Source organism: Phocoena sinus, chromosome 7 (assembly GCF_008692025.1).
Source record: "Phocoena sinus isolate mPhoSin1 chromosome 7, mPhoSin1.pri, whole genome shotgun sequence".
Classification (NCBI taxonomy): Eukaryota; Metazoa; Chordata; class Mammalia; order Artiodactyla; family Phocoenidae; genus Phocoena; species Phocoena sinus.
The window spans coordinates 21082676-21105988 of NC_045769.1; the positions used below are offsets into that span (position 1 = coordinate 21082676).

The window sequence follows — 23313 nt, forward strand, 5'->3', positions numbered from 1 at the left end:
TCTGCACATGCCTATGTGGCCCTTTGACCAGATCACCTCTCCAGGTCTGAGTCTCCAAGTGATTTAATAAGTTGCATATGTCTCCCTCCATCGATCTATTTATTTATTCATTCATTCAGTAAGTGTTTATTTACTGAGCATCAGGTGTGATTGCTGTAGATTCTACGGTGGACAAAGTGGATATGTTCCCTGCCCCTTTTCCTCCCTTCCTCTCAGAACTGTCCCCGTCTCTTTGATTTGGGTCCCTAGTTCTTCTCTCCTGATTCTCACTGATTTTATATCTTCAACATCTCTCTATCACACACACTAACAGAATTGTGAGAACAGCCCTAGGAGGAAAACTCCCTTGTTTTTACCTGGAGAAGCTGCTACTTAACTTTTCCAGGGACATGAGCTCAACGAGCACAAGAAGACAGAAGAGTAGTCGGCTTAGTTCTGACCATGAGTCTGTGCCAGAATCAGCTACACAGCCATGCGTGCAAGAGAGAAGGATCCACCAAGAGAAACAGAGATGGAAAGATACTGATAGCACAGAGACTTTCTGAACTGTCATAAGAACACCATGAGTCTGGGGGCGTGTCCAGAGGTCACACGATCCAGAGAAACTCTTAACTTAGTCTCATTCCCGGCCCTCTGTGATGCTGTTTATTGCCTTGCGATTCTAGCAATCTGTGACTATCCAAAGTACCACCCTCTCTCCAGGACTCCGTGTTTTGATCTGTAACATGAAGAGGTTGGACCAGATGACTTCTGAGTTCCCATGGAAGAGTCTAGCTCAGATATTTTGAGTCTCTGGCTGTGGAAGGCTACTGAGAACTTTAGAGCCGATCTTATGGTTTTGGATATCCTGCAACTTCAGTCATTTTCAAGAAGGCTGAAGATTCTGCAGTCTGGGTAATTGTCCTTCTGAGCTCCCACCCAGTCTATCCTGGAAAAGAGCCTATACAATTATCTTTCCCCCAGGGGGCTTTAGGTAGGCCTCCACTTATGCAAACACTGCAAAGAGAGTGTGAATCAGAGAGCAAGTGCTAATTGGTGCACTGGCGTCTGAGCCCAGGGACTGGCTTGGTCCCTAAAGGGTGTGGCTGAACGGGAGGTTTAGTCACTTTGGCTATCAAAAGAATCAAACTGAACTCGGTGAGAAGCTGAACCTGGAGAATACTAATAAATAATCACAGTAATAATCACTCTTTACCGAATGCTCACAATATGCCAGACACTGCGTTAAGTACTCAGCAAGAACCTCATTTAATCTTTACAACCCTCTGGGGTAGTTATTATTATTATTCCCAGGATACAGATGGCAAACTGAAGTTTAAAGGCTTAAGTAACTTGCCCCAGGTCCCTCAGCTATTAAGTGAGGGATCTGGATGTGGGATTGAAACCCAGGTCTGTCTGACTCTGAGATCCCTGAGTAAGTACCCGCTATGGTCTCTGAGCCCCAGTGTATTTGGAGAAGCTTTAGTTCATCATGTCTGCCTCCGAGGGACGGCTCAGTAGGACCGCAATGTTCCTGATTTAAAGACCTTTGGGACAAACTTTGCAGATTTTCTGTATTCATTACCCCATCTCTGGCTGTGTTAATGTCTCAGCCACCCCTCCTTCCCCTGTTTCCAGAGGTCTCTGGGCCATGTTAACACGTCTATTTACAAAGTCACTGGCTCCACACTCTCTAGCTGTTCCATCTGGTGTCATGTCTAAATCCTTCGGGAGGCTGCAGGAGGGGAGACAGCCAGTTGGGCTGAAGGGCAAAGACCAGGCAGAGGAATATCCAAAAATGTGATACACAAGCTCTTTTTGCTACCCATAGGATGCTTCGAAATGCATCTTGATACAGAGGTGATGAACATGGGCTTTGGAGTCAGCTAGACCTGGGTTCTGGTGGTAGTTCTAAAGCCTCTTCCAAGTTATATCCTCTCTCTGAGCCTCAGCTCCCTCATCTGCACAATGAGGTAGGAAGAAGTCCATCCAAGGTTATTTTTGGCACTCCTGGAGATCACGCATCTGCAGGGTTTAGCACAGTGCCTACCACACACAATAAATGCTCCAAAGCGGTAGCTGCTATTTGGAGAATGCTCTCATTGGCTGCCAGCTAGTTCCTTCTCACTTACGCCATGCTGGGTGAATGGTGCCATGTCTTTTCTGACAGGTTCAAAAGTGTGCTGTTTTTGGAACTCTCTTCAGACGTTGCTCCCTTTCCCATTTTGTGAGCAGAAATAGGTCCAAGGGCTTTGAGAAGTATGGTTAATTAAGCACCAACAGTGCTTTGATATGTACAGAGCACCAAACCAAGCCTGGGGGAACACACTAATCATGGAGTAGAGCGTCTAGCTGAAGAGATAAGACCAATACCCATGAAAGAACTAGGCTGTAAGAATACAGGACTGCATCACTCAACGCTCTGCTGGTACAGAGAACAAATGCTGAGGTTGCTTAAGACTCAACTAATGGCTCATCCAAATCTGACAGATCTTTATCAGAGGCTCTAGGGAGCTCAGGAATCTCATACTCAGTTAAAACACGAATAACCCGCGAGAGTCAGGATCCTATTGCCGGTACTCAGTGTGGGTGTCCTTGCACCGGCAGCGGCAATGATTTGTGTGTGGGCTGCTCTTTCCATTTCCAGAGGGCAGAGCTCATGTTTGGGCTAGTAGGGTGTTTCCCCCTCAATAAACAAAATGTGGCCACAACAGGATTGGGGCAAAACGGTGAAGGGAAAGGTCACTGAACTACAGGTCAGGGGACCTGGGTCCTAATTCCATCGTGACCACTAACTCCTTGTATGACCTTGAACAGGTCCCTTGCCCTTCTATTTATAACTTATGAGAGAGGTAGTCAGATGCGGATTTTGAATTGTAGTCCCTGTTACCCTAGGTTTTCTAGAAATTCTGGAGCTTCAAGGGCACCAGTGGGACAAGAGGACAAGGGAGTGATAATTTGGGATTCTATGCAATCCCCCACTTATCTTTCCCTACCTTCAACCAGAACAGCTCCCACTTTTTACACACTGAGTTTCTACAGTAGCTTTCTTGGAAAATCATCTAACTTGTCTCCCTCCACCAAGTTCCTTCTCCATACAGGTCAGCTGAGTCCCAGAGAAATAAAGCAACTTGACCAAGGTCATCCAGTAAGTGGCAGAGATGGTACTAAAGTCTCTTTTCTGATAACACTGACAATTATTTGGCTGTCCAGGGATGAATGTCACTCCCCATATCCTGTAGATTTGGAAGATATATGGCTCCTAAATTCTGAAAAGGGGCAAGCTGAAGGTAAGGGGGTGAGTAGGGGTCGGGAATCCATCGGCAAAGACACCCGAGTGCCAGCTCTGGCAAAGTCCACCTGAAGTCTGGGCAACGTCCAATGGAGAATCTGACACAGGATTGGGTCATTGATGACTCCACTCCCTGTTGACAAAGAAGGGGACCCCAGCCAAAGCAAAGAGACCCATTGGTCACTCTGAGGTCTTTCTAGAGTGCTTGTCAGTTTCTTCACCCTGTACCTCCTTAGTCCCTTTCCCAGAAGTCAATATGGCAGCAATCAAAGTTTCTTTACCTTTATTTTTATGAATTAATAGACATTAATTTTTTTTTTTTTTTTTTGCGGTACACGGGCCTCTCACCGTTGTGGCCTCTCCCGTTGCGGAGCACAGGCTCCGGACACACAGGCTCAGCGGCCATGGCTCACGGGCCCAGCCGCTCCGTGGCATGTGGGATCTTCCCGGACCAGGGCGCGAACCCGTGTCCCCTGCATCGGCAGGCGGACTCTCAAGCACTGTGCCACCAGGGAAGCCCGACATTAATTTTTAAAGAAAAAGTGAGCGGAAAGTACAGAGAGCTCCCATATACCCCCTTTCTACTCTTGGGTTTGTGTGGTACATTTGTTATAATTGATGAACCAATATTGACACATCATGATTTGCATTAGAGGTCACTCTTTGAGTTGTACATTCTCTGAGTTTTGACGAACGCATAATGTCATATATCCATCATTACAGTATCATATAGCATAGTTTCACTGCCCTAAAAATCCCCTGTACTACACTGATTGATCCCTCCCCTCTCTCTCTAACTTCTGGCAACCACTGGTCTTTTTACTGACTCTATAGTTTTGTCTTTTCCAGGAGTCATACAGTTGGAATCATACAGTATGTAGCCTTTTCAGACTGGCTTCTTTCACTAAACAATATGCATTTAAGTTTCCTCTGTCAGCCAAATAACAGTGCAAGAGGCTGCAAGTAAAATAGTTTATTTGGGAGTCTTGAGAATTGCAATTTGGGAGACGCAGATTCAGGTAACTCTAAAAGAGTGTTCCAGGGAGGAGAAAGAGTGAGGGGCTTATAAAGACAAAAAGCCATGAGGTTGTTAACATTTGCCTGGCGAGAATTGTGATTGACTCTGATGAGTCAGAAAGTATTTGTCCTTAAGGACTCATGAGGTGTTTTAAGGTGGGGGGTCTGATAAATAGACGGAGTGTCACAGGTTTTTTTAGAGTAAGTGTCCGATAAGTATCTTGAGTTTCTGGCAGATGTTCTGGATCACTCTGTCAGGTCAAAACATCAGATTCCATTCAGACCGAGACGTGCGTAAGTCACACTTCCTTATTGGCTTGCCAGCTCCATTTTAGAGAGCTCTCTTAGCAATACCAACTCCATTTTAACTCTCCTTCCACACCTCCATGTCTTTGCGTGGTTTGATAGGTCATTTGTTTTTTAACACTGAATAATATTCCAGTGTATGGGCGTACGATGTAACACAGTTTATTTATCTATTTACCTATTGAAGGGCATCTTGTTCACTTTAAATTTTGGCAATATGAATAAAGATGTCATAACCATTCGTGTGCAGGTTTTTGTGTGGACATAACTTTGCCACTCATTTGGGTAAACACCTAGGAATGTGACTGCTGGATCATATGCTAAGAGACTGTTTATTTTTATAAGAAGCTACCAAACTGTCTTCCAAAGTGGCTGTCCCAGTTCGCACTCCCACTGTCATAGTGGTTTTTTTTTGTCATAGTATTTTAATTGGCTATTAAATGTTGTTCCAAGTAAAGAAAAAATTTTAAACTCTAAATTATTAGCATGAATTTTACTGTTCATTTTTATATTGTACAATGCCAGTTTTAAATGCAACTATGGAAACATTCACTTATATGCACAATTTGTATTTTGTAGCTTATACAGGCATATGTATTTCATTCTCACCAAAAGTGTAGAGACACTGCACAAAACTAACTCAAATGGTTTTGATATATGCACATTCTACCGAAACTCTCTACCTTCAACTTAATAAGCAAGAAAGGACTCAAAAGACAAGGAACTATTCATTGCCCTGTCCTTTTCCTTCTGTCATCATTACAGCATAAATGGCTGACTAATATAGGGAAGTAACAGGAGTAAGAAAGATTCCTCCATTGTCCTGTTCCTTAGAATTACCATTGTCTTCTTTCTGCCTTTAAAGCAAGTTGATTGGAATGGAAAGCATAGCTTTTCAGGGCAGTCAGCCCTGTATGGAATTCTGATGTTCAGTGAGACTCAAAGCACCCAGCTTTCGTAGCACACTTATACTCATTTTGAGTGGCACCGAACTGCCACACGTGGTGTCCACTGGAATTCAGTGCTCCTGGGGTATCCCAAATGCTCTGTGTGAAAGGGGCAGCGAGGAATGGAGGACACACATGTTGCACAGATCTGCTCTGCTCATGGGCAGGCTCCATTGTCCTATCCATCTTCACTCACAAAATCTAAGTTCATGGATAAAATCATTGTAAACTTCAAGATGGCTAGCAGAGCACTGAACCAAGCACAGAGCCCTTCAGTGCATGGGGCTTGGTGAGACTGGACAGGTTGAGCATCCGTGAAGCTGGCCCTGAGTTTCCTTGAGAACGTTCTGCTCCATTCAGATCATAGCTCTGTCCTGATACTCTGTTGTATCACCCCTTTCCCTCCTTTGTTTCCAGGAGGTCATAGGAACAGAGCTCTTCCTCCTATCAGCTGCCTGATGTTCAAACCAGAAACCTGAACATCATTCCACATCCTCTCTCTCCCTCAAAGTCCACATTCCATCACCAACTCCTATCAATGCTCCTGTGGAAGCATCTCGTGACTCCTCACATCTCCCGTCTCCACTGCTGCCACCAGGTTCTTCCTACAGCCACTGCAATAGCTGTCTGATGGATTTCCTTGCTCCCACTTCTTCCTTCAGGTGGAACCCCAGACAGCAACCAGAGTGAGCTTGCTAAGAATAAAATCGAGTCAGGTTGCTTTCCTGCATAAACTCCTTTGCCGGCCCCCCAGAGTCCTCAAGATCAAACCCTATTCTCACCATGGCTTCTAGACTCTCTCTGGTCTGGCTCCTGCTAACACTTCTCACTGTTCACTTCTTGTTTTTGGCGCTCCAAAAAGTTGAACAATGCACAGTTCTTTGAATATATCTTGCTTTTTCCTCCCTTCAGCTATTCTTACTCATTCCTCTCAAGCCTCAGTTATGTCTCCCCCTACCATATCTATTATCACCCCCATCATATAACACTTTCAGAGCCACATCACAATGACTTATCTGCATCTCTCACCAGACTCTAAGCTCCCGAGAGCACAGGGATCTTGTCTGAATCACTATAGTGTCCCTAGCACATTGAGTGCAGTGACTTTCACAGAGTCATCACTCCATAAAAATGTGTCAAAAGAATAAGCTCTCCCTGGGCCAGCTGTGGCCTCTTGTCACAAGTGAGATAAAAGCTCCTGAGTGGGTGATGGGGTGAGTCAAGTGGTACCCAGCCCATCTCCTCATTTGCCTGGGGCCAGCCTTGGCTAATTCATACACATTCCTTGAAAGGCTGTGTGTGATTCTTTATGGGGGTTTCCAAATGCTTAGCAACTTTCCATTTGTTAACAGCAAGCCAAGAAGCTAAAGGCCAGAGGGAACTATTAACCTGTATGTGAAATCAGGACTTTCAGGGACATCCCCTTGTTTGGCCCAATCCAGAGTTTTTCCAAGCAGGGCACACCTGATCTGACACAGCAATAGAGAGGGAAAGAAAGGAGGGTAATTTATGTCATTTCCATCAGAAAATGTCAACACTGCACACAGAATGGTTAATCCAGAATGAAATAGCAAACATTTGCTCAAAATTGATTTAACGCTTTTCTCAAAGCACCTCAGACTGTTGCAAAACCTCTCTGGGCTATTAAAAAAAAAAGAAAAGAAAGAAAGAAAAAACAAAACAAAAAAACCCAGCAGTTTGAAGTTGGGAACAAAGAGTCCCAGAATAGTTGTGTTTCCACACCACAGTCACAGCAAAACAACCCTTTTGAAAATGCTTTTTAATTAACAAGTCTATTTACTTGTCTCATTGGGTCCTTGCAACAATGCAAGAGTTCCTTGCAGCGTTTGATACCAAGTCCAAATCCTCTGCCTGCTTTTGAGGTCATCCTTGATCTCAGTCTCTGACTCTACCCACTCTCTGTCTCACGTTCATGGGGCCCTGCATTATGCAGGCTCCACTCCTAGGATACATGTTCTAGGAACACCCATGCTCACGTGGTCTTCATGGCTTCTCACGGGCACTCTCTACTACAATGGATCTCACCTGGTCTTCTCTCTCTGGTTTCTTTTATAAAATTTGCCGTTGGTGTTTTGCAGTTTTGCTGTGGTGTTTTTGTTTTTATAGAAAATTTATTTATTTATTCATTCATTCATTTATTTTGGGCTGCATTGGGTCTTCGTTGCTGTGCATGGGCTTTCTCTTGTGGTGCGCGGGCTTCTCATTGCGGTGGCTTCTCTTGTTGCGGAGCACAGGCTCTAGGCACGTGGGCTTCAGTGGTTGTGGCATGCGGGCTCAGTAGTTGTGGCTCACAGGCTCTAGAGCTCAGGCTCAGCAGTTGTGGTGCACGGGCTTTGTTGCTCTGTGGCATGTGGGATCCTCCCGGACCAAGGATCTAACCCGTGTCCCCTGCATTGGCAGTCAGATTCTTAACCACTGCACCACCAGGGAAGTCCCCAGAATATTTGGTCTTATTTCTCTACTTTGGGGTTTGGTGTGATTCCTGAATCTAAACATTCTTATCTTTCATCAATTCTCAGGCATCTTCCCTTCAAACATGGCCTCACCCCATTCTCTCAGTTTTCTGGAGCTTACTTCTATTACATATATGGGAGACTTTCTCATTTTCTCCTCCATGTCGCCTGATATCTATTTCATAGTTTCTGTCTCTGGGCTCCCTCTGGATAATTTCCTAGATTTACCTCCAAGTTCAATCCTTCTTTCTTCAGCTCTGTCTAATCTACTATTTAGTTTCTTCACTGAGTTTTAAATTTTAATGAGTATTTTTTTTATATCAAAGTACCATTTGTTTTATTTTTTAAGTCTGCCTTATTTTGTTCACTTTCTAGATATGTATTGTATTTTTGAAGGCTTACGTTATGCTGTTAGTCATTTTAACATGCTTAGTTTGTGGTCTCCTAGGATGGTTCCATAATCTAAGGTTCTGGGAAGTCGAGTCCTGTTGTTCGTTGGATCTGTGCGCTCCAGCTCATGGTTTTCCCTGGTGTGTTGTTTGATTTTGGATTGTGAGCTCATCTTCAGCAGGGCTTTAATCTGGAGAAACCAGTATCATCAAAGCATTTGCTTGTAACAGAGTATCTTTGGCCCAGACCAAATTTTATGTCATTTCTTAGCCCAGGGATTTCTAGGTTGTACAGGAACTATTTATTCAAACCCCAAACCCACTAAAGGCTCATGCCAGTGGTTTTGAATTCTTAAGGGAGACATTTTCTCCTCCTGACCTAGAGCTCAGTTCAATATAAACAGGCTTTCTTCCCATTTTTTTTAATGCTAGAGATTGACTATTTCTGGTCTACAGTTGTTTAAAGGATGTTGTCCTTCCACGGTCTTGGCTTTATGTGGAAGTCTCAGTGCCAACACTCCACCTCCCAGAGGCTCAAGATCTTGTTTCTTGTCCCTGAACAGTATGAAAACCCAAACCTCTGTGTAAATAAAACCAGCTCTCACACCAGCACCACTCCTCCACCCCATGGTAACTGCAAAGGACAGCCCACGGGCTTACTTTTCTAACTTTCAGTTCCCTCTTGGTTTCTGGCTTCTAGAGGCTTTCTGTACACTCAGCCTTGTTAATAACAGGTAGTAATTCTTGTATGTAAGCACCACACACCATGCTAAGTGCTTACACATATTAGCTTATTTAACTCCAGTAATACCTCTTGAGGTAGGTACTGTTATTATCAGTCTCATTTTCGTATAAGAAAATCGAGGCACAGAGAAGCAGAGTAACTTGCCCACGGTCTCATGGCCAGTAAGTGAAGAAGCTCAGATCGAAACTTAGGCAACCTGGCTTCAGAGCCTGTGTCCTTCATCACTACTCTACCCTGTTTTCTTATTTAGGATATGTAGGTGTTTTTGTATTGGGAAACTATTTTGACTTCATATTGCATTTTCACACTGTTTTTCCCCAAACTAAGTGAAGAGTAACTGTGTGAATTGACGTGATTTCTGTCAAACAGACAGGCAGCCTGGTGATTTCTACCAGCTAGTCTCATAAAGTTGAAGCCTACATCTTGGGGGAGAAGCTAAAATCCAAGCTCTGTCATGGGTACTTCTGCTCACTCAAAGTAAGTGACTTGGATTTGGGGAAATTTTAGTCCATCAGGGTCGTCAGGGACTTTGGAGACAGGCTTTTCCAAGGCTTGAGCCATGGACCATCTGCATCAGAATAAATCCAAGATACTTCTTAAAAATGCAGATTTTGAGACCCTACCATAAACCTATTGAGTCAGAATTCCTAGGGTTGGGCCCAGGAATATGCCTTCTAAAAGTAATCTCTCCATCAGGTTCTCATTCTAATGATCACTGGAGTTTGAGAACCACTGTTCAGCATTCGCTTTGGAGGCCGACCTGGGTCTACGTTCCTTCTCAAGACGTGACCATGACAGGAACATCAAAGCCCCTTTACCTTCCTTTTATGATCTGGGACCACACATTTAGTGCACAGATGAGAAAGCAAGCCCACAGAAGATGGCCCTCTGTTAGGCTCCATTGCACCTGGGTTCCTCCCGGCACACCAAGCACCACCCTGCGGTATAATTAATTGTTGTGATGGCTGGTCTTCCCACATAATCTGTGCAGGTAGAAAATATTCCTCAGTCAGCTTTATGTTCCCAGTGCAAACCATGGTACCTGACATGTGGCCATCACTCAGTGTTTGTGGAATGGATGGGTAAGTTGATTTGAATTGCTAAAGAGCCACCTGTTAATCAACGATAACTTGACGGCTAGAGCCCAGGTGTTACTTTTCCCAGGAAGGCTTTAAATCTTCCAACCCTGCCATCCCAGCAGCAATTTCTCTCCCATTCTTTTAGAGGAAGATGGGATTTCCCCTTTTTTTTTTTTTTTTTGGCCAAAAGCAGGTGAGAGGTATGGGACAGCCACTCATTCCTTCCGCTGAATCTCACTGTGACACAAGGATTGCTGTCCAGGTACCTCACTGGCAGGGGAGTGAGGGCAAACCTTTTAAAGGCTGTGATGTGGGAATCATTCAGAAGTGTTGTAGCCCAGGCAATGATGTAAAGGGCTCAGCAGCCTCCAGACAAAACATTCATGCTTGCTGGTGCTGGAAGGCAGGGAAGCTGGGCTGAGATGCTGGTAAGCTCCCACCATCTTCCTCCTCCAAACGTGACCCTTTGACTTGCAGGCTTGCTCCCTTACGTCTGCAGTTCTAGTGAAGGCTGGCAAGGAGGCCCTGTGTCAGGGGAACTAACGCTTTTCCCCGTCAACACTCCCAGCCCACTGATGTCTCTCTGAGGGACCTCAATCCACACACCTTTCCTTACACCAGGGTTTGCCCCAAAAACTCAGTCCTGAGTTTAGCCAGCGTGCTTAGGCTTGCTCTTCTGGGAAGAGGAAGAGTCCGCTGAAGTCTCCCAGTTTGTTTTTGTGTGAAACGTTCTGTTCTAGCTCTTTCTATGTGCCAGGCACTGTCACTGTCTGGGTTCCTCTGCAAGTTACTGAAATAAACAGAACTTGGACCCCACCCTGACTGTTCAGATGGAAGACAGACATTCACACACACTTAACACACCCTCTGCCAGCTCATCATTCAGGGGACATTTCAGGCCTCACCTTCTCCTGCCTGAACAACTTTCACCATTTGATGTCTCTATGAGGGAGTCACATCCTGGGTGGTGCTGTTTTAGTGCTCACAGGGCCTACGTGACAAGAGGCACTGAAGCTCTGGAGGTGACCTGCATGCTTCAGGGCCATAGAATCCCAGGCCTCCCCACAAAGCATCCCTGCACAGGAATCTAGAAACAGCAAGAACACTCCCAACTCCCTCACAAGTCTCACTCCTGCTCTGTCTGCAGTCTCTTCACCTCCCTTCTGTCACCTCTGACTCACACTTGACTGTATGTCTAAGTTTTCACTAATCAGGAAGGCTTTTGCGATGCTGTTACTGGGCTGTTGGCAAGAATGGAGAATTCTCAGTGGTTATCAGTTTCCCTCCCCCCATCCCCACAAAATCTCCAGGGGATTAAGGAGGGTGGTGGGTCCCAAGACACTGGGACACCAAACATCAAGGGGTCTCCCTAGCAGTTTCCTGTCCTCTGTCCACGGACACTGTTTATTTGTCTGTTCAGATGTATTCATTTAAGACAAAAGGGAAGGTACTGGCTCAGGTGTGAGCTGAAAACTCCGGCATGGAGCTGAGGCATGATGTAGAGACATTAATTATTTCCCCAGGCCCCAATTTCTCTCTCCTCATCTCTCAGGTCTGCTAACTCTGGTTGGCTCCGTCTTAGACCTGTTCTCCCCCGGGCTGGCAAGGTGGCCAAGCCGTCCGGGAACCACACCCACCTCACCTCTAGTCCAATTCCAATGGAAGTGCCCGGACTGGTTCTCACTGGCTCTAACTGGTCTGGATTTGGTCATATGACCACCCTGAACCTATTACCATTGTCAGAAAAATGCAGTTCACCCACTGGCCAGACCTGAGCTTCCTGTTACACCCTCTTGGGGGCGGAGTCAGCTCCACCAGGACCACACAGACTGGAATAGAAGTGGAAGTAGAGAGAATGAAGGCAAACGTTTGTTACGAATAATACTTTGAGCACCAGAAACACTTCACATGCGGTTATGTTGCTTGGCACCTACCTCTAAGGTACCTATACTGAATGATGAGAAAACCCAAATTTTACCCCAAATGGTGGAGAAGGGGTGTGAACCCAGCTCTTCTGGTTTCAGAGCCATTCTCGTTCCATTTTGCCTATAAATCACTCCATCTTACAAACCGCTCAAGCTTGAAAATCCTGTCTTCTGGCACCTCTCTTTCTCTCTTGTCCCCCACATCCAAGTGTCATCAGATCCTGTTGTTTCTCCTTCCCCCCGCCCCCCTGCACATAGGCTCTACTCCATCTGTCTTGGCCCTGCCAGCCGGCTGCCCCTGCCCCAGGCGGCCTTCGTCACCTCTCTCCGAATAAAGACAGTAGCTTCCTAAGGGATCCTGGAGTCCCTACCACAGGACTCCACAATGATGGGCTCAGACCGGACACAGTTCATAGACCTGCCTCATTTAGCCTGTTTTTTTTTCTGAACCAACATTTTTTACTTGGTGGAAGATTCCTGGAAGTTAATTATTATTTTCAGCGTCTCTTAAAAATTGGAAGATCTAGAAAGCTTTTAGGCAAGTTTTTAAAATTTCTCTGAGCTCAGTTTTCCCATCTAAAGTGGAGCTCGTAATACCTACCTGATCGGGTTGCTGCGGTGCTCACGTGTGGACCCGTACAGAGAACGTAGGCTCAAATGGGCTCCCGTGGCATTCCTAATTATGAAAATAATCGCCTGGATTCCTGTAGCATCTTTCTCTAGATACCCAAATGGCTCTCACCTGTGTGGTCTCCAGGAGCCTTGCGACAGTCCTGTGAGAGGGTTAAGAGCAGCTCTGGACCCCACTATGTGAAAAGAAAAAGCACGATACTGGGACACTATGACTTTTCTAACACCATGCCATCAGGTAGAACCAGGACTAACCATTTTGTCCAATGCATTATCCAGGGAACTTTGCCAAATCATATTTTATAAACATTCTTACAATGTTTACAAGATGTAAACATCTTACAATGCTTACAGAAGAGGTTCAGATGAGACAGAAGCAAGATGAGCCGTTTGTTTTACCTGCGACTGGCCACCAAGGGGAAGTTACAAAATCTTCTCTGAGGCTGAAGGATTTAGGGATACTAACCATGCAAATAGTGCTCCTGCTGGGAAAACAACATGTCTACCAGCACACCATTAATCTAACCAAATGACATAATCAGTTTTACCGTTAGAGTCATCAGGTATGATTATTGGTGAGAACAGCATTATAAAATACTTTGAAGGCATTAAAAAACAATGAGGCGGGCTTCCCTGGTGGCACAGTAGTTGAGAGTCCACCTGCCGATGCAGGGGACACGGGTTCGTGCCCCGGTCCGGGAAGATCCCACATGCCGCGGAGCAGCTGGGCCCGTGAGCCGTGGCCGCTGGGCCTGCGCATCCGGAGCCTGTGCTACGCAACAGGAGAGGCCACAGCAGTGAGAGGCCCGCGTACCACAAAAAATAAAATAAAATAAAATAAACGTGAGGCAGATCTATCTCTATGTACTGAGATATGGTTTACTAAAAAAGTGCAGAGCAATTAAAAAAAGGGAAGATCTGTCAATATTAAACCTGCATCTCTCCATACTAATAATGCGTAAAGCTGCATGGCAGCTACCTGCCTTAAAAAGGGCATCCACGCTTCTGTTTGCCCACCTCCTCTTACTGTTCTTATTTTTTTTTAAGTAAAATTTAAATATTAGGAGAAGTACTATATCCACAGATTTTAAAGTCTGAAAGTACAAACAGGGATACAGTGAACAGTCTCCTTTCAACTCCTATCCCACAGCCAAATAGCTCCCCTCTCTTGTAGCCTTGCAGAGATGTTCTGTACATACACAACCAAATACACGCACATATATGTATTCCTACTCTTTTCCCCTTTTCTTTACAAAAATGATAACTCACTAAACTCTTTGTTCTTTACCTTGCATTTTCTCTTAACAATGTCTCTTGGAGATTATTTTGTATCTGTACAAAAAAGAGCTTTCTCGTTGTTGCTTTTTTTTTGTTGTAGTATTTGTTTGTTTTGTTTGGTGGGGGGGGGGATTGTTTGTTTTTGTTTTTGTTTTACTGCTGGATAGAATTCCATTCTACGGATATACCATGGTGTATTTAACCAACACCCTACTGGTGGACTTTGGGGATAATTCTAATCATTTGCTATTATAAACATTTCTATAACAAATAATCATCTACAAATGGTACCTCACACATTAATAAGAATAAATTCTAGAAGTAGAATTGCAGGGTCAAAGAGTAGATGCTAACTGACAAAGGATTAATCTCCAAAATTTACAAGCAGCTCATGCAGCTCAATAACAAAAAAACAAACAACCCCATCCAAAAATGGGCAGAAGACCTAAATAGACATTTCTCCAAAGAAGATATACAGAATGCCAACAAACACATGAAAGAATGCTCAACATCATTAGTCATTAGAGAAATGCAAATCAAAACTACAATGAGATATCATCTCACACCAGTCAGAATGGCCATCATCAAAAAATCTAGAAACAATAAATGCTGGAGAGGGTGTGGAGAAAAGGGGACACTCTTGCACTGCTGGTGGGAATGTGAATTGGTTCAGCCACTGTGGAGAACAGTATGGAGGTTCCTTAAAAAACTACAGATAGAATTACCATATGACCCAGCAATCCCACTACTTGGCATATACCCTGAGAAAACCAAAATTCAAAAAGAGTCATGTACCAAAATGTTCATTGCAGCTCTATTTACAATAGCCAGGACATGGAAACAACCTAAGTGCCCATCATCAGATGAATGGATAAAGAAGATGTGGCACATATACACAATGGAATATTACTCAGCCTTAAAAAGAAATGAAATTGAGCTATTTGTAATGAGATGGATAGACCTAGAGTCTGTCATACAGAGTGAAGTAAGTCAGAAAGAAAAAGACAAATACCGTATGCTAACACATATATATGGAATTTAAGGGAAAAAAATGTCATGAAGAACCTAGGGGTAAGATAGGAATAAAGACGCAGACCTACTGGAGAACGGACTTGAGGGTATGGGGAGGGGGAGGGGTGAGTTTTGACAGGGCGAGAGAGAGTCATGGACATATACACACTAACAAACGTAGTAAGGTAGATAGCTGGGGGGAAGCAGCCGCAAGGCACAGGGATATTAGCTCGGTGCTTTGTGACAGCCTGGAAGGGTGGGATGGGGAGAGTGGGAGGGAGGGAGACGCAAGAGGGAAGACATATGGGAACATATGTATATGTATAGCTGATTCACTTTGTTATAAAGCAGAAACTAACACACCATTGTAAAGCAATTATACCCCAATAAAGATGTTTAAAAAAAAAAAACAAAAAAAAAAAAAAACAAAGAGTAGATGCTAAAATGAAGCTTTTAATCACAAGGGACAAAACATGGTATCAGAAAGATTAAAGATGGGTCTTGCTATACTTGCTACACTACACTGACTGACCCATTTGATATCTTGCATTATCTCTTCCACCAGACAATAAGTTCAAGCAAGGCAAAAATCTGTCTGTCTTATTTATCATTGCATCTCAGAACACAGCGTCAATAAATAGTCGCTAAAGGAAGGGAGAGAGGAAGGAAGAGTGTATTTTATTTTTCTGGCTGCGCTGCATGGCATGTGGGATTTTAGTTCCCTGACCAGGGATCGAACCCATGCCCCCTGCATTGGAAGCACAGAGTCTTAACCACTGGATGGCCAAGGAAGCCCAGAAGAGTTATTTTAAATAGAGGCTAGTCCTTGGGTACGGTGACCCCAGAGAGGTCCTGCTTACCCAAAGACCCTGATTTTTATGACCTAATGAAATAAGAAACCATCAGGCTCCCTAAAAAGTCTCCAAAGTACGCCAGAGGGAAAAATAAGAGAAACTCAACACCAAGGTCAGGCCATAGGAGAGTGAACATATTTCCTTCTGAGACAAGGAGCTGTGTTAGATGCTGCTCTCCTAGCTGGCCTGAGTGAGAACAAAATTGTGGATGCCAGACTCACTATTCCAGGAAGGGAAGAGCTGAGCTGGAGATAGAAAGATGGTCCATCAGGGGAAAAGATAATCAACCCTCTGGCCTCATTTTAGTTTTAACTAGATCACATTTGCTCTCCAGCTTGACAGAAAGATGTTGACAAATGCCTTTTGTTTTCATCCAGATACTCCCCAGACGGTTTCAGGAGTCCCTGAGCGGTATGTTTTGGCACAAATCTACCCATAGGATCTTCAAGAAAGCTCATCCCTAAGCAAATTCAATAAAACAAAATGAACACGCTGCTAGCTAGAATTTTCTCCAAACCCAATGTTAATAAGGCCTGATGCATTTTTCAAACATGGAAGCCACCAGTAAGCCCACAGTAAAACCTGTTGAATCTTATGAATGCGTGAAGGCAGAGCGTTGAAGGTGTCGCAAGATGACACTAAGGGTTTGAGAACTTCCTCCCTCCCAACCCAATAAAGCCAAGTTTGGGAGGAGGAAGGAGAATAAGAAGGAGTAGAGGGGAGAGCGGACAGGAGAGACGTGGTCCTGACTGCAGAGACAGGGATGAGCCTGGGAGGGAAGCAGGAGGGCAGTGAGGCAGAAGTCTTCCACACTCTGGTTCAGAGAGAGACAGAAAGAGAAAGAGGAAGGGCAAGGAAGGGAGGAGATGGGAGGAGAGGAGGGCAGAAGACAGAGGAGAAGAGAAGAGAAAGGGAGAGAGGAGAGGAGAGGAGATCTGGGGACACATGAAGACCTGCTGGGCTCCCAAGGTACCGTCTCCCCAAGCTGGGAAGAGCGAACACCTAAATACCCGCAAACCTCCTTCATGGAAAAGGCAGGTCTTCCTGGAGGAAGACCACAGAGTCCATGAGAGGCTGCCCCCTGGGAGGTTATGGAAACAGGGGCTGCGGGCAGGCCAACTGGAGAGGCGTTTCGGCGACGGTTTGCCCTGGTATGTGAAAAATTTTTCCTGCTTAGATAGTTGGCAAACATTTTAGAGGCAAAATGGAATTTATTAACAGAAAATATTTGTCAAGGATTATTCCTTCCCCCTCCCTCTGTTCTTTTCTTTCTTTCCTTTCTTTCTCTCTCTCTCTCTTTTTTTCCTTCCTCTTCTCAGGGTGGAGGACTTCATCAGCCAGATTCTTTCATCTTTCTTTGTGGTTCGGATCTTTAAGCCTGGCTTGAAGGAAGAGAGAGATGGCTTTAGGGGAAATGCTCACCCCACCCCCCACCCCCAATAGGATAGCTTCCTTCTCTACACACAGGTGTCAGCTTTCTGCCCGGAAGAGCTTGGACTGACATGGAATCGTCTTTCCAGAGGAATTCCTTCTGTTTCCCCCTGGCATGGGCTTGAAGCACCCCCAGAATTGGATCTGAATCTATAATTGCTACCAGTGTTGTGGCTTTTATCTTTTTGAGCCTCCATTTCTTCAGGAGTAAAATGAGGGGAGAATAATACTTAGCTCTTGCCATTGTTGTGAAGAGGAAATGATAAAGTATATGTTAAGTGTCTGGTACAGGGTCTGGCCCAGAGTAAAAACCTCAGTGGATGGTAGCTCTGCTCCTTCTGATACAGGACAGAGACCCTGGTGGCAACCTGCTCACAGCGTTAAGCAATTTAGACCTAGAATATGGTGCTTTGGGTATCAGTTAATAAAGGAGAGGTGACACTCAGCCTTGATGAAACCTACACTTAACCAGAGGTAGCAAAAATGGACAATGTGTATTGAAAGTTTGCTAAGAACAAAGTGTTCTAAAACTTTACAGTATTATTTAACCCACCCCAGTACCCTCCTGTTTTCCCAAGGCTAATAGTATTAAAGTGGCTGAACCAGCATTGAACACAGACCATCTTCTTCCCCAAACTACTTTCTTAACCGTAATGGATGTTGCATCGAGGTAGCAATGAAAGGGAAACACGGAATCATATTTTTGTGGATTGAACAGGCTTGCAGATCAGCTTTTCCAGATCTGTTTTGAGGAGGAGGGAAATGAAGCCCAGAGACAGGAAATTCTCACTCAGGGCCATGTAGCTGGTGATGGTGGAGCCAGGAGCAGAAGCCCAGCTTCTGGAATTTCGGGTCAGTGTACTGCCACCCAGAAAGAGAGGACCAGTAGAATCTGCTGCGAGGGAGAGACTGCTGGTTAGCCACATTGCTCTTGAGAACTGCGGGGCTTGACTTAGATCCCCAAATGGGAATTTAATCTAAATTGAACCCACCCCAAACCACATGTTTTATCGAGCACCTTGACTGAGTGCTTGCTGTGAGGGGCACGCAGGAGGGCCGATACCATGGGGGAGACTGAGGCCGAGGACCCCTCTTTTGTGAGACGGGGAACAGGCTCTGGTCCACGTCATGCTCATCTCTGATCAGCTGGAATGTGGCAGCTGCAGGGACATGACTCCAGAAACCGTTGTTAGGCTCTGGGTGGAGATGCAGAGGAAGAGGGACCTGTGGGGAACAGGGGTCAGGAAAGACTCATTTGCAATGACCCTAAGAAACCACAGGCAGGGCGTCATTGTTTCCCGTCTAAGCAGAGCCCAGCCATACCTGTACACACGGGTACAGCCATATCAGTTCTTAAAATATTGAAAACGTCCTGTACCACTTGGTAAACAGCCAATACCCTGAGCCCCACTAGTGCTCGGGCCACCCCATTCTCTCTCCTGGCACCTCCATACCTCCCTCCAGTCCAGCAACTAAAGAGTTAACACTTGCCCGAGCAGAGGTCCTTGGAGCGCAGACTCCTGCCTTCGAGCTGGCTCTCTGTGAAGACTGGTCTAGGACTAAACTCATTCTTACTGTTTTTAAATAGTTTGAATGTCACCTCCAGATGAAACTACCCAAATGGAATGAGGCATCTAAACAGAGCCACATGGGGTCCATCTGGGCTGGCTCCTTGGAGGACAAATCTTGCAAAGGAAATCTGAAGGGGTAAGAGATGCGATTTAGTGGCTGGGAGAGTGAGAGATTGGACAAAACCTCTGATTACGGGGCACTCCTCCTGTGCATGCTGGGGCTTAAACACAGGGTTCAGGCGCCCTGCACATCCCTCTGCCCTTAACCACCCTCTGGGCCCCTCCCCTGTGACGGACCCTGAGGGCGGCCTAGCAGCCAGTGGCCGCATTATTAATACTCCTTGATCTGCCCGACTCCCCGTGGTTTCCCTGCCAGCCGCGCCCTCCCTCTCCTCTTTGCTCCTAGACAACATGTGCTGGAAGAATGCGGGTCAGAACAGCCACAGAGGGCTCCCAGCAAGCCCTGAAATCCTCTGCCCGGCAGGGGCCTCCAGAGGTTATCTAGGCAGGGTCGAGGATAGAAGGCTTTCACTGGGATGCAGATGCTTTTCAGGGAAAGAGGTTCGATAACTTCTAGGGGATGGTGTCCTATATCTTGTAACAGTTGGGAAAGGGCTCCTTAAGGCTTCATCTCAGTCCCCTCTATTCAAAGGGAGAAAGAGTGAATTGGAACAGGGAGGAAGGGAGAGGAGGGGAGGGCCAAAGCCCATCCCCTCCCCCTATCTTGCTATGGAAATGGAGAAACCAGATGGCAGCTCATTTCACTGGCTCTGGAGCTGGACAGCCCTGGGTTCACCTCCGGGCTCTCTCCTTACTAGCTGTCTGACTCCGACAGGTTATCTAACCTCCCAGAACCCAGTTTCCTCATCTATAAAATTGGAATAATAATAACTCAGGGCCCTTGTAACGATGAAATGAGGCAATGGATGGAAAGCATCTACCCATGTGACTACTGTTAGTTCCCTTCTCTTCCTTCCTCATATTAAGTTGGGCAAGAAGACAAAAACTGTCTCCCTAGCCATTGAAATATTCATAAAATAAGCTTAGGAGTTCTTTCTGCCAGCTACATATTTTCTCACATATCTTCACCTGGTCTTTTCTTTCCTCGGGTTCCCCATCCCTCCCTGGTCATCTCCTGGGAATAAAAGAGTAAGAGATGCCCAGACAGTCAGAAGATGGTTCCTGAAGCCAAGCAGAGATTTCAGAAGGGACAGTTTCTACCGTTTTGTACTGCATACCAGGAGCCTCTCCAATGTTCATAGTGTTTAACCTGGAACTTCACTTCCAGGAATCAAAGTGAAAACATTTGAAGATTTAAAGCTTCAAAGAGTTATGTATAAGGGTATGAAATATGTTGTGTGTATACACACACACGTATGTCTGACACATATATTTACTTGACGTTTAGGTTGTGATATACATATGATGTGAGATATATATATATATATATATATATATATATATATATATATATATACACATAGCCTAAATGTCAGGTAAATGCTAAACAAATTAAATAAGTAAATAAATAAAAATATAAATAATTTTTTTATGCTAGAACATTATCAAGCCATTAAAAATTAGGTTTGGTGCACCCCAATGTTTATAGCAGCATCATTTACAATTGTTAAGATATGGAAGCAACGTAAGTGTCCATCAACAGATGAATGGATAAAGAAGATGTGGTATGTGTATACACACACACACACACACACACACACACACACACACACCAATGGAATACTACTCAGCCATAAAAAAGAATGAAATTTGCAGCAACATGAATGGACTTGGAAGGTATTATGTTTAGTGAAATAAGTCAGACAAAGAAAGACAAATACTGTATGATATCATGTATATGTGGAATCTAAAAAACACAACAAACCAGTGCATATAACAAAAAAGAAGCAAACTGACAGATATAGAGAACAAACTAGTTGTTACCAGTGGGGAGAAGGAAGGAGGGAGGGACAAGACAGGGGTAGGGGACTGAGGTACAAGCTACTATGTATAAAATAAATAAGCTACAGAGATATATTGTACAGCACAGAGAACATAGCCAATATTTTATAGTAACTATAAATGGAGTACAAACTAAAAACTCTGAATCGCTATGTTGTACACCTGAAACATATAGTATTGCAAATCAACTATACCTCAATTTTAAAAAAAGGAAAAATACACTGGAGCAAAAGCAAATAGGTTTGGGAAAATATTTAGTGAGAGAGAGAGACTCTTAAAATATAAAGCACAGTGAAAAGTCAAGACACATACTGTATTCATGGCACGATCTCAAATATTCAAGAGATGTTTGAGTACAGACAAAAGGCTGCAAGGAAATTCACCAGAATATAAATTCTGGTCAACTCCGAGTATTGGAAGGAAAAGTGAGGTTTATTTCCTTCATTACAAAAGTAATCCATGTCATTGTAGAAAATTTGAAAAATGCAGAATGGGATAACCAGAAAAGGTTGATTTGAATTTTTAAGTATCTTTAAAAAGAATGGGTGGTTTCCAATGAACCCACCAAAAACAGCGGTCAAAATCATCAGCTCCTCTACTACCTGCTACCCACCTCCAGTGTTTGTAACACTATCCTCCATACACACCTACACACACGCACACACACATGAACCGACCCCTGCCTACACATATGCACACACATGCATGCACAGAACACACCTGAGATTCCCACCTAGGCATGTGGTCAAGTCCCTTGGGGTTGTTGCAGGAGCCCGAGGCTAAGGAGAGTGTCTGCTGGAAGGATGGAAGAGAAAAAACAAGAGGAAGTGGGCGTGGGGCTTGTGAGGGAGGAGTGAAATGAGAAGGGAGGGGGAGTGGACTTCTAGGAATAAAATTCCTGCAAATCACCATCTTCGTTCAGAAAGATGAGCTGAGTTTTTCCAGGGAAAGGAGAGTCCACAGGATGGTTGGGGTGGCAGTTGTTTTAAGAAAAATAGAAGCAACTGGTCCGGAAGGACTTGAGGGGCTTTTGCTCCCCAGCACCAGGGGTGCCAGTGTTCTGTTGTCCCTTAACAAACCACCCCCCATGACTTAGCGGCTCTACGAGCAACAAGCATTTATCGTGCTCAGGTACCTGCAGTTTGGGCGGGGCCGGATGGGAGCAGCTCACCTCTGCTCCACGTTCTGTCTGCTGGGCTGGCTGGACTGGGGGCTTCCAGGACGGCTCACTCACGGGGCTGGCACCTTGGCACTGGGTGTTCAGCCAGGGCCACGGGCCCAGAGCCTCGCTTCCTCCCCACGTGGGTCTCTCCTCCTCACAGGCCACTTTGGCTCCCACTCGGCACAGTGGCTGGCTTCCAAGAGCGAGCATCCCAGGAGACAGGAAGTGGCAGCTGCCCGTTTCTGAAGACCTGGACCCAGATATGGGCACAGCGCCTCGTCTACTGTATTCTTTCGTCAAATGGTCACAAGGGCAGATTCAAGGGGAAGGGAGACAAATCCCGCCTCTCAAGAAGCGGAGGGTCAAAGGATTTGGGAACTGTGTTTTTAAATTTCTACAGAGGGCGACAGATAAGATCAGTTCTCAAGGGGTTCATCCAGACCAAGCTGTTTACAGCATCACGGCACTCAAGAAGGGTGGATGGGATAAGAATCTGTGGGGTGAGCAACGTTGCGTCATATCCATAAAGAAGCAGCCTGCTCTGGCCTGGGAAAGGAAAGTCCAGTTTTTCTTTGTGGTCTGTTTCCCAGCTCCCACAGCATGGACCTCTGCAGTCTCTGGTCCCCACCCCTCCTCCACCCATCCCTAATGACTTTGAACAGGCTCAAGATGGTCCTCAGGGCCGTGACTCCTCAGAGCCAGCTCTAGAAGCCACAGAATGGCAGGGACCACTCAGGTGTCCCTGACAGGAGAATCAGGCCACTTTCTCTCCATGGGAAGAAGGAGGGGGCCTGGCAAGGGGGAGGAGGGAGCTAGTTGTGCTTCGTGGAATCACTGTGCAGCCCTGGGGAGCTGCTCTTCTCGTGGGACTTTAACTCCTGTAAGTCTCTGAGAAGGGACCTCACAGACAGAGTCCAGCCCTCATACTCAGACGACAGTGAGGCTTAGGACAGGGCAGAGGCTGCCTGGAAAAGCAGGACTAGAAGCCAGTTCTCCTGACCCCAAGCCCAGCGACCTCCTCACCAGCCCGTCTCTTAGGGCACATTCATTCCCTACTATGGAGTTTCTACTGTAAGCAAGGCACACACCCGCCAAGGAGCTCATTTTTGTTGAGAAGATGTTTCCAATCCAGCACCTCCACCCAGAAACCCCTAAGAGGGCATCTAAACATTTCCTCTAAAGAGGCCAGGAGCCGAGGAGAGATCTGCAAAGCCAAGGCAATCTGCTTTCCACTCCTGAGCTCACCACCACCACCCGACCC

General features: G+C 45.4%; 1 protein-coding gene across 11 annotated transcripts; it reads right to left on the minus strand.

Annotated features, from left to right (window-relative positions):
- Nucleotides 1–17130: 17130 nt before the first annotated feature.
- LOC116757167 lies at nt 17131–22628 on the minus strand. 11 transcript variants are annotated; one of them, XM_032638599.1, is made up of 5 exons: nt 22062–22628; nt 21611–21685; nt 18376–18581; nt 18148–18249; nt 17131–17304 (listed from the first exon to the last, which is right to left on the minus strand). In XM_032638599.1, the coding sequence occupies exons 1-5, from the start codon at nt 22260–22262 to the stop codon at nt 17274–17276; spliced, it is 615 nt and encodes a 204-aa protein (XP_032494490.1). In that variant the 5' UTR covers nt 22263–22628; the 3' UTR covers nt 17131–17273. The 11 variants fall into 11 exon arrangements, 10 of the variants coding, with proteins under 10 accessions (XP_032494490.1, XP_032494492.1, XP_032494489.1 ...); XM_032638601.1 differs by having other exon boundaries at nt 17131–17308; XM_032638598.1 differs by having other exon boundaries at nt 18148–18252.
- Between the last annotated feature and the right edge of the window lie 685 nt (nt 22629–23313).